The 16792-nt window shown below is 37.9% G+C and overlaps 1 protein-coding gene and 2 long non-coding RNA genes across 10 annotated transcripts in view; 1 reads left to right on the top strand and 2 right to left on the bottom strand.

The window, feature by feature from the left end:
- COL11A1 (collagen type XI alpha 1 chain) overlaps nt 1–16415 on the top strand; it is a 156263-nt gene extending 139848 nt beyond the window's left edge. For all 7 annotated transcript variants that reach the window (XM_062606099.1, XM_062606098.1, XM_062606101.1 and 4 more), the window contains 13 exons: nt 1146–1199; nt 1649–1756; nt 1841–1894; nt 7149–7202; nt 8058–8165; nt 8714–8767; nt 8857–8892; nt 8996–9049; nt 9512–9761; nt 11976–12088; nt 12884–12952; nt 13556–13789; nt 15461–16415. In XM_062606099.1, coding sequence (XP_062462083.1) covers nt 1146–1199; nt 1649–1756; nt 1841–1894; nt 7149–7202; nt 8058–8165; nt 8714–8767; nt 8857–8892; nt 8996–9049; nt 9512–9761; nt 11976–12088; nt 12884–12952; nt 13556–13789; nt 15461–15607 — 1335 coding nt within the window. In that variant the 3' untranslated portion in view covers nt 15608–16415. The remainder of the gene's footprint in view (nt 1–1145; nt 1200–1648; nt 1757–1840; nt 1895–7148; nt 7203–8057; nt 8166–8713; nt 8768–8856; nt 8893–8995; nt 9050–9511; nt 9762–11975; nt 12089–12883; nt 12953–13555; nt 13790–15460) is intronic.
- The window catches only part of LOC134157295 (uncharacterized), a 107078-nt gene that overhangs the window by 35404 nt on the left and 54882 nt on the right, over nt 1–16792 (bottom strand). The gene's annotated exons all lie outside the window — the stretch shown is intronic.
- Nucleotides 3200–9043, bottom strand: LOC134157297 (uncharacterized). Its single transcript, XR_009962269.1, has 3 exons — nt 8696–9043; nt 7120–7382; nt 3200–5145 (listed from the first exon to the last, which is right to left on the bottom strand). It is a non-coding gene; the product is annotated as an uncharacterized LOC134157297 (long non-coding RNA).

Below are 16792 nucleotides of genomic sequence, written 5' to 3'. Positions count from 1 at the left end.
ATAAATTTCTACATAGCAAACTGCTTGCAGCATTAATGAATAGCCGAGTCTTAGGAAGTAAGTTTTATAGATTCAGAAGATCACCTTGTATTTGATCATAGTCCCTTTACTTTCCTTTTGCTTTAAGCTGCTCATTGGTTGGCAAGAAATTGCTGCTAGTAATAAAGATATTTCCCATGCTAGAAATTAACCTCCTAGGAAACAGTTGGTCTATTATCTTGACTGCATCTTTTTCTAAACTATATAAGAGAACCATTTTCAGCAGAGTACATTAGATTCTAGATACTGCTTTTGTTCATAACTGAAGCTATGAATATTAATTTCCTGACCTGAAAATAACCCCTTAATGTTTTTGTGGAGAAAAATGTAGTTTTATTTTTCATTGAAACCTTAAGAAAATGAAAGATGTGTGACATCAGCAATAGGTATTAGAAGTACTTCCATGTGGCTGCAGCTCCTGTTTTGTGGCGTTCACCTGAACCTTATCTCATCTCCACATCCTCCTGCAGTACCAAGTTGTGTCTTCTTAGTCAAATAGAGCTTTTGTAGACCAGTATCCAGGCACCAAGGTACCAGGGAAACTGGTACGAAGAGCTACTTGTAGTCAGTGTCTTCATTTCATTCCTTACAACCTCTACTCATGATTATTTTTTTTCCCTTTCCATATTTACTGGATAATATTAAGGCATGTATCAATTTTTGGATGTCCAGATATCATCAAATGCTTACTAAGACCATCCCTGACTTAGAATAAAGAATTAAATGCCATTCTGTCCCACAATGAATACGTAGAAACCAATGCAAAGCAAATTTAAAACTGTTGCTGTGTATGTAAATTAGCACTGTTCTTTTCCTTTTATATCCTGTTTTGATTTTTCCAAGCTATTTATTGTTTTTAATCATATTGGAGGTGTTAGGTGATGTATATTCTTTTAGCTATTCTAAAAATCCAGAAAGTTTTATCAAGAGGAAAACAGCTGATATGACAGATTGGGATTTTTATCCTGTGAATTAAATGCCGAAAAAAGAAATTTAATGTTCTTTAGTTAGTATTTACTAATTAATACAGTGGAAATCACATTCTCAGATTTTTTTCCACTATTTTAGAAACCTGAGATTATAAGCTTTGTCTCCATATTTTACAGGGACCTCCAGGAGCAACTGGTGCTGAAGGCAGACAAGGCGAAAAAGGTGCCAAGGTAATACAGTCAAGATTTTTTTGGGGAGCATTTGAATGTACACTGTATATAAATGAAAAGTAAATTCCTTCTCATGCACTGAATGTGAAACTTAACCAAAACAATAATGGACAAATTATGGACAAAAATGGACGATAAAATCCAAATTTAACTCCAGAATTAGTAGCAGTACATAATGGAGTACATGGTGGACTCTCACAGTGCAGGCCCAACTTAGCTCACGCCTGTAGAAAAGCAAGATGAGCCTGCTTTACTGGCAGCACCACATCTTTATATGAAGCTATCAAAATACTGTTCAAAAACCTGTCCTGTACGGAACACTGTTTCTAGAATAGCTTCTAAAAAAAGGAGTGAAGAAACTTGACTCTCACTTTGCAGCTTGTATCTCCCTACAGTGCCAAGCTTAGTCAGCTCTTCCTATCTGATCTCTGTTGCTATGTTCTTTCTAGGGTGAACCTGGTGCAGAAGGGGCTCCTGGAAAAACAGGCCCTGTTGGTCCACAAGGACCTGCAGGAAAACCTGGCCCAGAGGGTCTCCGGGGCATACCTGGCCCTGTGGTAAGTAAACAGAGCATATAGTAAAAATATAAATGTTGCATTTCTTGTATACCCTCTAGTAAAGCAAACTTTGTTTTTTTCTAGGGAGAACAAGGTCTACCTGGGGCGCCAGGTCAGGATGGCCCTCCTGGGCCTCTGGTGAGTATGCTTCCTTTCAGTGCCAAACCAGAAAAAGCACCATTTCATTAAAATATAGCATTTACAGAAAAATGAATGTACAAGTCTGTTCCTAGCACAAAGTCACTATTCTGTGCTGGTAAAATCTGATGCACAACTGCCTTTGAATTTTACTGCTCTACTTCAGTAGGCAGCTGTGCTGAATGATGTTGAGCGCATAAAAACTTCATGAGGCAGGGTAAAACCAGATTCTTGAAATCCCCTGAAGAGAATGAAAACTAAAATTAATGAAACTTACAATCGAAGAATCTACTTCTGTCCCCATGTCAGCAAAGCTTCATACTTTAAATCCTTGAGTTTCCTTAGCAGTTGCAAGTTTTGTACAGCCATTGATTTTAGGAACTGCTAGTTTAGGAAAATATTATTTATAGGGTAAAAGTTTGGATCATATCTATTCCTTAGAGAAGTAAAAATCAGGTCAGAATTAGGGCCAAAAAGGAACTTCTACCTAGTTTTTATGCTAGTTTTCTAAAAATGAACAGTAACATCATGTCAGTTGTTCACTGCAGCAGTGCCAGGAACCAGTGTTTCAAAAGTGTCTGAATGAACCAAACTCCCAGTTTCTAGTGCATCTAAGGCATGCTGAAGTTCTGCTATGTCTTAATAAAAGCAAGGGAAGCTCATAGATGACATACTATCAAGTTATATCATTGCTTCTATTTACACTTGCTATTTTAGTGCATTTTCTTCTAACAAGCTGAAAACATGATACTGAGCACAAATTGCACAACACTGCTGTTCTGATTCAGTATTATGTGCAGAAATTCAAATCTAAATTATATAAACTAGTGGAAAGATCGTACATCTGCTGCTTTCCAAATTCACCGAAACTGTCACAGTTGAGTGACACATTGGGAATAAAAATCCTTGAAACAATATATAGACTGTTACAGTTTGATGGAAGAGTAACAAGTGTTACACGGTTAAGGCATTTAACAGTTTGCAAGCAGTGCAAACATATCACATACTAAGTAAAATGTACTCTGTTATTTTGGCCAGAATATACAATCAGATTACTTCAGGAGAATAGGGCAATAAAGAGCTAACCTCTACCTCACAAATTATGTGGCTTTTAAAGGGCAAGAGAAAGGCTTTGAGTAAGAAGTGTGAAGGGAATCCTCTGTTCCTTTTCCTATACAGACTCAGAGGATACAAATGATACAGGTCCTTAGGTAGCCTTAATATTGAAAGTTTTTGCACTTAAGTTATAAACCTGAAGTCAAAATCTCTCCAAGAGCATTCCTGCCTCCCTGGTGAGAGTTCAAGATCTGAACAGCAGCTATGCATTTTTCATATCAGAATTTTCCAGTAGATAAAAATGGAAGTGGAAAAAATGAGGAATTTAAACTGAGATGCTGTAAAAATCAAGACTTTTACCCTAAATCAGTTGTTCACTTTCATGTGCATATGTGAAAATGAGCAATTGCCTTCTCTTTCATTGACAGAAACACTTGCACAGGTGAAAGCATTTGGGTAACCATTTGCATTTTCAAAACATGCAAGTTCATAACCTCTAAGTAGAGTTTCAGAACAAACAGTTTTATGCCCCACTCACTAGAAGGATTTTTCCCAATGGACTGTGACCTGGTGGATAGGGGTATCTATCAATCACTTCTATGTAAATAATTATAGATGATATGACAATGGCACCTATGTATAATTTCATTTTTCTCTGTCCATTAGAAAACAAAAATGAGGAAATAATGTACCAAGGAAACTTTACACTATACGTCTTTGTTGTCCTTCATTTTAACATTCTAATTTTTGTCTAGTCTCATGGTCAACATATTGCTTGTAAGTCAGAAGTTGGGAACAGTGAATGAGAAGCTGCAAGGAAAAAGTATACTCCGGTGCTAAGCCTGTAATACAAATGCTTTTTTACAGAGAGTTTATGATGGGATCACCACCATAGTTTTTTAAATGATGTGCCCAATAAAATGCGTGAGGGAGAAATCAGGGAACTAAAAACTGATCTCCTCTGTTACAATTCTGTGTTGATACCTAAAGCCAAAGAACAAATTACTCAGCAATAATAAGCATCCCTTTCCCACACATCAGTTACCAGAAGCCTCCTAATACATCATCAAAGACTCTCTTTTCCAACATTTGAGAGCTTAAATATTCAGTTCAAGTCTGAAGCTAAATGTATTAAGGAAGTGTATACTCCCAAATGCATAGGCTCAACAAGAGTGTCTTGTTAGCCCAGCAAGAACCTTTTTTTAGATGCATTGCTGCAACTTAAACTTTAGTTTGGATTTTAAGGAAGTAGAGTTTATATGCAGAAGTTGCTGAGGTTAGGTCTCCCTCCTTCACGTTCCTCCCTCCACAGTAGATTGCTATAGGGAGAAGAATATGAAAGCAGATTTGCAGCAGAGCACAACACACTGCAGGTGAAAATATCTGATTCTGTATTCTAGAAGCTTAAAAATTCCACTTTTCATTCATGAATTATGTATTTGCCTAGGCTTTTGCACCTAATGATACCTGAAGTAGAGATGGAAAGGGTATGCACTGAATAGTATTTTGTACATGAACTGTTACAGCACTTTTGAATCTGTGCCTGGTTGAAAAGGTCACTTATTATTGCTGTCCATATCATCACTTCTCAGGTGTCCACTGCCAGCAGGAGACTAGCAGCGATGAGATACTGACTGAGTCTAGTAGCTCTACACCTGATGGCAGAAGTGTTCAGTGTCCAGATGCATAGTCTCTGAGAAATGAATGCTTTTTCTGGGATTGCATGTGCGCTGCATAGCCTGAATTTTTTCACCTCATTCAGTACAAATTACAGAAAACCAGCACTGCCATTCTTGTGAAGTTCAGAGTATTTCTCAAATCCCTCAAAATTCTTCTAAAATGATAAGTAAGGATTAAAATAGTAAAAAAAAAAAAAGGCAAGCCAAGGTGATTTTAACAAGCTTCATATAGAGACTTTTTCTGTGACATCTCTCCGGATTTTTACAACTGATAAAGTAGTGTCTTCAGTGGGTTGTTCTTATGACCCAGTAAAGCTACAAAAAAAAAAACAGTGGCAGGGAAAATAAGCTTGTGTCAAGTTATAAGAACAAGGTTATTCAGTGGTTTTTGCAAGGGAGGTGCAAAAAAAGACCTATCTGTGTGGATGTTTCTCCTTTGCAGTGGTTTCCCAGCTAGTAAGACTGCAGCAGAGTTTTCCAATAGATTCTATAAGCATCAGCTTACATTGGATCCACCTGAAAAAAAAAAGAGTGGTTTACTTTGTCCCCTCCCCACACCCATCCCAGAAACATGGAAGGGCTTGTTGTTCACAGCTCTGTCTTCTGTCCCAGCACATTTTTGTTTACAGAAATCTAGCTCTATGGAGCAATGGTGAGGGACAACTACAGATAAGACAGAGAATAAAAAGCATTAATTTCTTACTCTGTTTCATAAACTAACATATGCCTTTACTGTGCTATAGAAAGGATGGCTTGTAAATACAAATTAGAAATTGTAAGCTGCTCTTATGATGTGAAGCATTTAAGTAAACTGATACCAGTAAAAAGGTTATCAGTTTAACACCTCTGTAAGGTAAGGTGTTGTAGTTTAAGCCCAGCTGATAACTCGGAACCATGCAGCTGCTTGCTCTCTTCCCCTCTTTTCCCCACCCCCCCCTCCCACGCCCCCATCAGCCCACCTCACAAGCGTGTCAAGGTCCCTCTGGATGGCATTCCTTCCCTCTGGTGTTATCAACCGAACCACACAGCTTGGTGTCATCGGCAAACTTGCTGAGGGCACACTCAATCCCACTGTTCACGTCAGCGACAAAGATGTTGAACAAGACCAGTCCCAACACCAATCCCTGAGGGACGCCACTCCTTACTGGTCTCCAGCTGGACATTGAGCCATTGACCACAACTCTTTGCGTGCGGCCATCCAGCCATTTCTTTATCCACCGAGTGGTCCATCCATCAAATTGATGTCTCTCCAATTTAGAGACAAGGATGTCATGTGGGACAGTGTCAAATGCTTTGCAGAAGTCCAGGTAGATGACATCAACTGCTCTACCCCTGTCCATCAGTTCCGTAGCCCCATCATAGAAGGCCACCAAATTGGTCAGGCAGGATTTCCCCTTAGTGAAGCCATGCTGGCTGTCACCAAGCACCTTGTTGTTTTTCATGTGCCTCAGAATGCCTTCGAGGAGAATCTGCTCCAAGATTTTGACAGGCACAGAGGTGAGACTGACTGGTCTGTAGTTCCCCAGGTCATCCATTTTCCCCTTCTTGAAAATGGGGGTTTTCCATTTCCCTTTTTCCAGTCATCAGGAACTTCACCTGACTGCCATGATTTCTCAAATATGATGGCCAGTGGCTTAGCAACTTCATTTGCCAGCTCCTTCAGGACCCGCGGATGGATTTCATCAGGTCCCATGGACTTGTGTACGTTCAGGTTTTTAAGATGGTCTCGAACCTGATCCTCTCCTACAGTGGGCCCGAGGTCTTCATTCTCACAGTCCCTGTGTCTGCCTTCCAGGACTTGGGTGGTGTGGTCAGCGCCTTTATCCAGGGTAGCCAGTTTCCTGATAGCTTCTGGAGGGGGCCTACGTTGTCCCTAGTCTGTCTTTTATTTGCTATGTGCCTATAGAATCACTTCCTGTTATCTTTAACATCCCTAGCCAAGTTTAATTCTAACTGGGCCTTAGCTTTCCTAACCTGGTGCCTAGCTTCCCAGACAACATCCCTGCATTCTTTGAAGGCCACCTGTCTTTGCTTCCACCTTTTATAAGCATTAAAACATTACAAGGATACTGTCCACTATGATATGAAAGAAAGGGCTAAAATAAACAACTAAAATAAGGTATGGCAATTAAAATGGAAGTAACAATTGAAAGCATGTAATGTAACCACAGGCAAAATTAGGGTAATAAAAAAAGAGTATTTGAATTTTTTTAACATCACTTGCTTCACTGGATGCTTTCAGTGCTCTGAGAATTCAGTTGACCTTCTGCTTCATAGATTTATAGTCATAAAACTCTATAGATTTCTAATTATAAAGCAACCTAAATGCTACAGCAGCATCATCACACTTTTAAATTCAGCTTTATCATGGGCCCTAAATTACATGCTATTAATCACAAACGTTAACCACTGAATGACTCTGTACTTTGACTTACACTGCCTTCAGTAGTATTTCAAGCAACCATGATCTGAGCAGTATGTTAAACTTACTTTAACATTGCTTCCCTTGATTTATTTAGGGTCCACCTGGCCTGCCTGGCTTGAAAGGAGATCCAGGTTCCAAAGGAGAGAAGGTATAATGGAGTCATTGTTTGTACATTTGTAATTTTTATCCAGTCTAAAAGCTTTATAAAATTAGCAGAAGAAACAGTAGAGGTTTTGTATCAGAAAGCAAGACAACTTACTGTGTCTACTCAGCTTCACATAGTCTTATAGTAATTGTGAAGTTTTAATCCACATCTGGTATCCTGGAGCTATATAGAAAGGAAAAGATTACTTCCTGTTTATCTATTGACCATGTGATTCTTCCTTGCAATAAAAATCCCAAAGACAGTGATGTAAGAGAGCTGTTCATTTGACAAAAACAAGTAAGTAGCAATAAAAAGTACTTGAGATTTTTATTTTAAAACAATAAAATCTAAATATTTAACAGCTATAATACCTTCTTTTGAAATAATGAGTTGAGACAGCCAGGATAGCACAGTTTGTTGATTGCTTGTATATCAGAAAAAAACTGCATAGAGAAAAGGATATCAGTATCTTCTGAATTTCAGGTTTTGTTTATGTGCTTGCAGCAGCTGCTTATACAGCCGTATTGCATGTGGAAATGACTGTGCAACTCTATAATATGCTTATAGCATCTAAATGTAACATTTATGAAATTTGTACCCACAGGTATTGTTATTTCTGTATTGGTTTCAGTAAGGAGTATGTTGCACCTCTTTCACTGAATAAGCAGTCGCAGCTTGCAAATTAAGTCTAAAAGGCCAACTAAAACCAACTAATATGCTTTCAGAATAACTTTTTTTCCAGGTTAATCGTTGACTAGCAACAGTGATGACATTTGAAATTTCTAATTCATGTGTTTGAAAAGCACATTTACTTTATACATATTGTGTGTTAACTATATTTTCTTCTATCTTGTTTAGGGACATCCTGGTTTGATAGGCCTGATTGGACCTCCAGGAGAACAGGGTGAAAAGGGTGATAGGGGTCTTCCTGGCCCCCAGGGATCTCCTGGAGCCAAGGGTGATGCAGTGAGTAAAACATATCTGTGCTTTCATTCAAGTTCTGTGCAAGCAAAAAGCACATATTCAGCTATTTCTTTTGAGAGACATAAAGTTACTATAAAGATGTAACACCCAGAACCTCCTGCTAGAAGCTAAAACTTTCCTACAGACACTGTGAAGCTAGCTTAAAACAAGATCATACTTCAGAAGATTAAGTAATCACATACACCTAAGGGATAAGATAAAACTAGCAACACCAATCTCATCATGTTTATTAACTGCACTACCCGAAGTAGCTTCCTTTCTCCTAGTTATCCATGTTTCCAGGCACTATGTAAAAAGTGAGATTTCAAAGTCAGTCTAAAGGGGAACACGGTTGTGACTGTAAGTACTGCAGTGTAAGAACAACTGCAGGCAACTCAAACTGTCAGGTAATATTTTAAACTTACAAGCTATTTGGACTCTAGCAAATGGCCTAAATCACAACTCATCAGGGTTGGATGCTTTCATAAATATGCATTTTTAAATCCAGTCCAGTACTTCAGTTCTGTACTTACTCTCTTACTCTGTCTTAGGGAATTTCCGGCCCTGCAGGTCCACTTGGACCCCCTGGTCCTCCTGGTTTACCTGTAAGTAATTTCATCCAGTCCTCCTGTTCTAAACACTCCCCGATTGTGTGACATACACTCCAACTACAGTTCTGTGTTCTTGCCCATAGGGTCCCCAAGGTCCAAAAGGTTCCAAAGGATCCAGTGTAAGTAGTTTGCATCCATATTTTTTGTTCTTTAACTTCTGTGTGTGTTACTTTTAACATTGTGTAGTATGGTCAGCACTTCATTTCTTTCATTGTCTTATAGGGTCCTGCTGGTCAAAAAGGTGACAGTGGGTTACCTGGTCCGCCTGGTCCCCCAGTAAGTAAGAACTCAGTTATCTGACATGCAGAAGGGTAGAAGCCAGCATTTTTGAACTTGCAGATAAGGAATATATTAATGTTTGGGATTAATGAAAAATGTTTTTTTTTTCCAAATCCGGATGAAATGTTTTAATCACTTGAAGTATTGCTTTGTAGACCCCAAGTGGAGTTTTAAAATTTTATCAAAGAAAACATCCTCAGTTTTCATTTGTCATAGGCTATGCCTGTGCTTGAGGGAATTGCCAGGGATAAATAGGCAAGTACAAGTCAGTTCTGCACACTTAACTTACATGAGGGCAACACACTCTTCCCCAAAATATCAAGGAAATAAGTGAAACAAAGAATTTGAAGAAAGCCTATTCAAAGCTTCTGCAAGCCACATCCTGTGGTCTTCGTCTGCCTATTTGTGCAGCTGAAAAACAGACAGAAAAGGTAACCAGATACATTGTTTTCCACTCAGGGTCCTCCAGGTGAGGTAATCCAGCCACTGCCAATCCAGTCACCCAAAAAGACAAGAAGATCTCCTGATTACATGTTATCTGATGCTGGTGATAATATTCTGGATTATTCTGATGGCATGGAAGAGATCTTTGGTTCATTGAATTCACTGAAGCAAGACATTGAGCATATGAAGTATCCAATGGGCACACAGAATAACCCAGCCCGAACTTGCAAAGACCTGCAACTCTGCCACCCAGACTTCCCAGATGGTATGTTAATATTGCATGACAAAGGCAAACAAGGCTGAAGTTATAATCTGCTAGGATACTTTAGAGAATAATTCATTATTGGTAGGTGGTTAATATAGTTGATCAATGAACAGAGTCTCATTAAATCAATTTTTCATGTATAAAAATGCATAAAATGTAAGTAAGAGCCATTCTCTTGGTGAAATCCTAAATGCTTTAAATATGTAACCTGATCTGGGTTTAGATTTAAAACTTTGTGGAGTGCCAAATAAAAAGCATAAATTTTGGAAATGTGGGCCTTGCATTTCCAGAACTATCCAAACAGGAGAGGAATTAAAGATTGATGCTAATTAGATCAGTGGAAAGGAAAATCACAAACGTCAGCCTGCTGGGATAGCTAATAGCTTGTATTAAAAGAAATGAAAACTATTCTAGCTGTATACTTTAGCTGAGCAAAAAAATATAGCACTGGTATTATATGAGATTTATTATTGACTGTGACTCTCAAAAAATTTACTCTTCTTTTACCCTTAGAAACAATCATTTGTTTCACTGCATGACCACTGTTTGTTCTATATAATTCAGTGAATAGACATTCAAGTTTCTCTCATACTGTTTAGTGCATCTAAGAACTAGCTTAATAAAATGCAGAGTAGTATGAACAAGACCCTGTGTTCTCAAGAACTGTCTTGATTCAATTATTCTTTGTTGTTTTCTGAGTTTATCCTCTGGAAAGGTTTAAATGAAAGTTAGCCTTCACAGAGCTTTCATGCTTTCATAGTTTTTTCAGTTTGCAATGGATACTTTTCCAAGTTCAAATCAGTATTTTGTTGTGCTTTTAAATGGGAGGGAAAATAGATTTCAACAGTTTAATGCTATTTTATTGTTTTCATTCTAGATAGATAAAAACAGATGGTTGACTTGAGGCATAGTTAAGCAATGTATATGCTATATGAAAAATACATATTTTACAATTCAGTGGCGTTAATGAATGTTTTTTATAAACCAGATTCACTTTCTTCATTTACCAGTATTTGCTTAGTATCTGGAGCTTTCTTCATATAAAAGTAATATTTTGTTTAAAATAGAAGTAAGTGCATTCATTAAAACACAAGATTCTCCAGGGGCAAGAACTTGTTTTCAGTAAGTACAGCCTGAATCAATAGAATTTTAAAATACCATAAATGCTTTGTCTATGTCCTGTAATTAGAAGACAGAACTGATGAAGGGATTTGTCATTCTTTGAAACCTTCAGTATTAGCTTGAAATTGGATTAGAACAGTAGTGTCAGAAAATCATCTTCTGTCTTACTGAGAAACTAGCTGAAGGACCCACACCACAGAAATCACCATTATAATTAGTATCTTGTTAAAAAGTGTTGATTTTTAATGGACCTTGGATTGACTGTGGCTCTCTTTCATGCCCAGCCTTCACTCACCCTAGCATTGTAGAGCCTGAATTCTCAGACATGCCAGTCTGGCAGGATTCTTGAAACTATATAGGGGAAGTTTTAACTGTCTTTCCTACTGTGTCACCTAACCAAGGATTAGTTAAGGTGCTTTTATCAACTGAAGCAGCCTGGAGCTTCACTAGTCTAGTCTTGCAGCTTCCTAACCCAGTAGCAAAAACATCTTTGCTTAAAATATGGCTCTTTCAATAAAAGCTTTAGGTAGTTGTGCCAGCTACAACCTGACCAAGCCCTGTGTGGCCATGTTTTTATGTAGATAGGTGTGCAAATGACTACAGATTTTTCTCTTTGACCTAAGCCATATCTTTTTTATGCCTGAAGATGCCTGTGCTCTGTTTTTGAAAGTGCTGTTACCACAGGTACAAATTATCCTTCTATCTTAAATACTGAAATGGCCAAATTGTTGAGACTTGCAATGTATGTTTCATGCATAATGTCCTTCCTCCACTAGACCAAGTTCTTTTGTAACCTCAAGCAGTATCCTGCAACAGAATCATAGTTTGAAGTAAAATTAGAGAAAAAGAAAAGGAAAAAATTAGACAAAAGAAAAGATAAAAATAGACTTGATAAGTCTATTAAGTCTTGATAATAGCAGAAACAAATCACAGGGCAGAAAAGTGTTGCTTTCTCATCATTCAGATAAAACAACTTTGCTACAAACTTTGGAGGACCAAAGTAGAGGAAAAGGTACTGGGGTAGCAGTAAAACCTGGATCTTACAAATACTGATTTCACTACATAAGCCAAATAATTTCTCATTTGTTTTAGGGGAGTATTGGATTGATCCTAACCAGGGATGTTCTGGAGACTCCTTCAAAGTGTACTGCAATTTCACAGCAGGCGGAGAAACTTGCATCTACCCAGATAAAAAATCTGAAGGAGTAAGTGCCAATCTGTGTTTTCAGCTGGCTGCTGAGAGATCCTACTACGCTGTTGCAATGTTGAACTAAAGAAGATAATTACATTGTCACATTTTCGTATATCTATCTCTCTGGTTACACTAAAATGTGCACAAATCTGAATGAAGTGGTAAAATGGTACATAGATGTAACAAACAGTATTTTCACTGTTTTGCTTAGATAGGGAATCTCTGCATCTGCTTGCTGGCATTTCACTGCATTTCAGGGTGCAACATAGCTGCGCAGCCAGTTAAAGTGCATAATCTAGCGTTTGACCTAAAACCTAGACTCTTACTGCATTTCTCTTGTGGTTTCATTTATGTCTATTCCTTTTATACCTGTGCAAAGTAGATATAAAAAACTATATATTAACAGCGTCCTCACTTGTTATAAATGACCTCTGATGGGGCAGATGGTGTAGAGGTGGCTTTCTAAAAGCTTACCTAAATGAGAGAGATCTATCAGCATTAACAACAGTGAAAACTCTAATTTATACACTCTTCACAGGGAAAATTTAAACCAGCAGTTTACCTGAAACTTAACAAATGAAAACAGTCTCCCTTAAATAGAAATAGCTCTCTTTATAAGCTGTCACTTTGGATTCTGTTTAAAGTTACTAATTTGAAGGCATTCTGTACAAGAAAACCGTCCTATTTTAGACCTTTAAAGGGGCTGAGATCTACTATCTGATGTGAAATTTGTCCCGGGTAATGTAAAACCTTCCTATCTGATAACATATGTTTTAAATACTTCTATCTCTGCTGTTTTACCTCGCAGGTTAGGATTTCATCATGGCCAAAGGAGAATCCAGGATCTTGGTTTAGTGAATTTAAGCGAGGCAAACTTGTAAGTTATTACTGCAACATAACAGTTACTCACAAATCAAGTACACATTATCAGTGATCAACAGATCCCAAATAATTTTACAAATACATAGATAATAAAAAGTCTCTTCAGCCCCAGACCTTTTCCCCTAAATATTAGCACAGGTATGCAACCTCTTGCCACTGGACAGCAGCCTGCTCTATATTTTGCCACAATGATCCCAGTGCTCACATCACCACTGACCCTTAGTGAAGCAGCTGGAGCGCAGATCCCCTGCCCACTTCTAGGTAGCTGGAAATATACTGAGTATGCAAAGATGAGACTGCAGGGTGACATCACTTTATAATTAACTGAATGCAGATTCCCAAAGAGATTCTGCTGTCTTTCAGTGTGTAATTCTGTCCTGAGTTCTTCATCCTAAATCTATTGCTACAAGATGAAAACCTATTTACTGAGCTGTAGCTTTATTGAACTTTAACACTCCATAAAATGTTATTATGTTGGCTGATTTTTTTTTTTTTTTTTTTTTTAAGGACAGTTTTGTGGTTCTTTTGTCAACAATAATTTTAGTTTGCATTTTAACAAAGGAAATGGAAAAATATTGATGTAACTTGTATTTTCCAGCTTTCCTATTTGGATGTTGAAGGCAATTCCATTAATATGGTCCAAATGACATTCCTTAGACTACTGAGTGCCTCTGCCAGACAGAATTTCACTTACAACTGTCATCAGTCTGTAGCTTGGTATGATGCATCATCTGACAGCTATGACAAAGCACTAAGGTTCTTAGGATCAAATGATGAAGAAATGTCTTATGACAACAGTCCTCACATCAAAGCCCTTCACGATGGCTGTGCGGTAAGTGGAGGCTCAGAAGAGTCTTTACAAAACCAACCTATCAATTAATGTAGAAATCAAACAAGCACATTTTTTTCACAGTTTTCTTCTGGGAAAAAAAAAAAAAACCTCTGAACTATTCTGTTTTTAATAGAATGCCTTTTAGTAGATTATTAACTACAGTACATAATTCCCTTATTTAATTTTCATATAGGTACCAAGAAAAAAAAACCCTAAGCAAACGTAAGCCAAGCAACAGAAATGGAATAAACCTGGCATGCATGCAGGCTGTCAGCCCCATTGTGCTGAAACTAGACTATTTGCTAATATGAGCACAGTGTAAGAGAAGAGCAGAAGCAGAAAAAGCATAATCAGGGGAGGCAGCCCCTTGGGAGAGTATGCTTATACTCAAAATCAAGCCATATAAAGACAGAATATTTAGTGAATACAGTAAAAACGTGTATGAACTAAGCCATATATGTGTACACAAACAGTGAATTAATTGTATTGATATGTTTCTTTGTATTTCCTTTTCTCAATTTTGGTAGTCAAAGCCAGGTGAAGTTTGTGGATTGTATCTTTCAGAATCTTTTCTTAGCTCAGCTAAAATCCCAAACACCTATCAGCTCCCTGGCTACCTCTCCAGCAGGGTCTTGTAGGCATAGCAACTGTTACCTCTTCTCAGAAACAGAATGGCTTGTACTGAACACTTTTAAACAAAGACATCAAAGGAGCAAGTGACAGTTAAAGCTTCATTAATTATTTTGGGGTTTGATATGGGAGCCTTTTGAAGGCAGCTCCTGAGAAATCAATGATAGAAATCAGAGACCTGAAAGTGCCAGGATACACACCTGGCTCTGAGACAGAGATTCAGCTCAGGTAGGTGCAGAGTCTCTTCCCCTCAGTAATGACATCTGAATGCATACTGCTTTGGGACAGCCTTTCTGTAGGTTCTGTATTTTGCTTTTGTTATCCGCAGTGGGTGAATGTAGAGCTTCAGAGGCTTTAAGTCTGTCACTAAACTGGGAACGCTCAGGTCTACATAATTTTGATGCTCATCTAAACTCTGAGACCCTGGCATAGGTGAAAGGGTTCTCAGCAAGATACAAGAGACAATCTGAACAAAGTGCAGTCCTGCTAACTCACATGATGACTTGGTTGGGTGATATTTAGAGGATCTAGAGAGCCTTTGTTAGGAAGTGTGCCTTCAAACCTGGTTCTAAAGGCATCAGCTGGCAGTCCTGTCAGACTACTGCTTTCTTTCATGTCCAAACAGCTGCTGTAATACTTTGTGAGATGGTCACAGTCTTTCTTCTTAGAAGTGGATCTTCTGCCTTTCAGAACTAATTTTTTCACAAGGAAGACATGTACACTGCTAGGAGAATATTGTTGTAAGTTATTTAATAGTACAGATAGCATATATATTCTCTAAGAAACATTAAATGTCTTGGGTAACTTCATTTGTAGGCCTGTTGTAGTAAGTCAAAAAGCTATGGGCTGATCACTTTCTAAAATCAAAACCATTCCCTTTAATTTTTAAAATAAAATCCTAAGAACTTGCCCATGAGGGGGGCAATAATTTATAAATTCTACACTCAGAGATAGCCTATGAAGATCTATAGCACATGCTTACTGCTCTGATATATAACCATGTTTGGGTTTGTTTCTCTTTCTTTCCTTCTTTTTTAACAGTCAAGAAAAGGCTATGCAAAGACGGTGATTGAAATCAACACACCCAAAATAGATCAAGTGCCTATAGTTGATGTGATGATCAATGACTTTGGTGATCAGAATCAGAAGTTTGGATTTGAGGTCGGTCCAGTCTGCTTCCTTGGTTAAGCTTAAGACAAAAATCAGATCAACAAAAATGTTGCACTTTGGTGCTACCAACCCACTTTATGCCACATGCAAGTTTTGAGTGAGGATGGCGTAGAAAATATGTCTTTATTGTGTATGTCTTACCTAGAAAGTAATTGTTGCCCTTGTAGGGCCAGAATCACATGACTTAAACTTTTTTTACAAAGATGCTGTGGCACAGACAAATAGGGCTCACTGTAGGAACAACCCCTTTGGAGTCCTTCGGTGCTGTAAAAAAAATGAACAACATGGTGCTCCTTCCGTTACAGCAAAGCGGTGTTAAGAAAGTGTTGAATAAATTGTAATTATTCTGTGTACAGTACTATACTGTTATTTCTCTGTCCATTTCCAAAACTTGCATGTGTCTTTGAATTGCATCTGGCTCTTATTTTATAACTACAAAACTCCATTGTCAGAACTGTGTATGTATTTGAAAAAATAAAGCTGTACTTGCAAGTGAAGCCAGTTCCATTTCTGATTAATAATAATTGTATATATTGCTGTTGAAGAGCTTGTTATTTGAAGTCACCAACAAAATGTAAGGTGGCAAAACTGGAAGATCTTGATCAGCACACTGAAACTCTCTTCTGCTGGTATCACTCTGTGGTGACGAATTTCAGTGAAAGCACCTCAAAGGTGCTGTGTTCCATGGTGCTATACCTCAGACTTCTTATGTTCTTTTCTCATTCCACCATTTCCTAAGATACCTGTATATACCTAAAATAAACAAATTTCTATTTTTGGGTGGGGAAAATCTGTAAGAAAAATGAGAAAAAAAAAACCAACCAACTTTTCTGTAAAAGATCTGTTAAAAATCTGTGTGAAAGAAATCAGTCTCTTTACTCTCATCTGAATTTGTTTCCATTGTGCTTATTTACATCAATATTGAAACTGCATTCTAAGAATTATTTATGGATTCTTGCAGTGTTTACTTAGATTTTTATGTGAGCAATGATGGATGTTTGCTTCCTGAACTGGATACGGAAAGTTCCAAAGAATGGTCCTATACAATATTTGCCTGTCCCATTAATATGAAGTATTTTTTCCTTGTTATTTCACCTAAAGGCCAGGGATGCAATATGTCTAGGTCATGTGATTCTACACAGTTGCTAAGCAACATACAAGGGTACTGCTTCCTACAGAGCTGACTTTGACCAAACCTGATAC

This window comes from Pezoporus occidentalis, unplaced genomic scaffold (genome assembly GCF_034315485.1).
Source record: "Pezoporus occidentalis ecotype Australia unplaced genomic scaffold, CSIRO_AGI_Poc_V1 ctg94, whole genome shotgun sequence".
NCBI classification, from domain to species: domain Eukaryota; kingdom Metazoa; phylum Chordata; class Aves; order Psittaciformes; family Psittacidae; genus Pezoporus; species Pezoporus occidentalis.
Note: the sequence above shows the minus strand (reverse complement) of the source record. Positions and strands in the feature narration are given on the sequence as shown.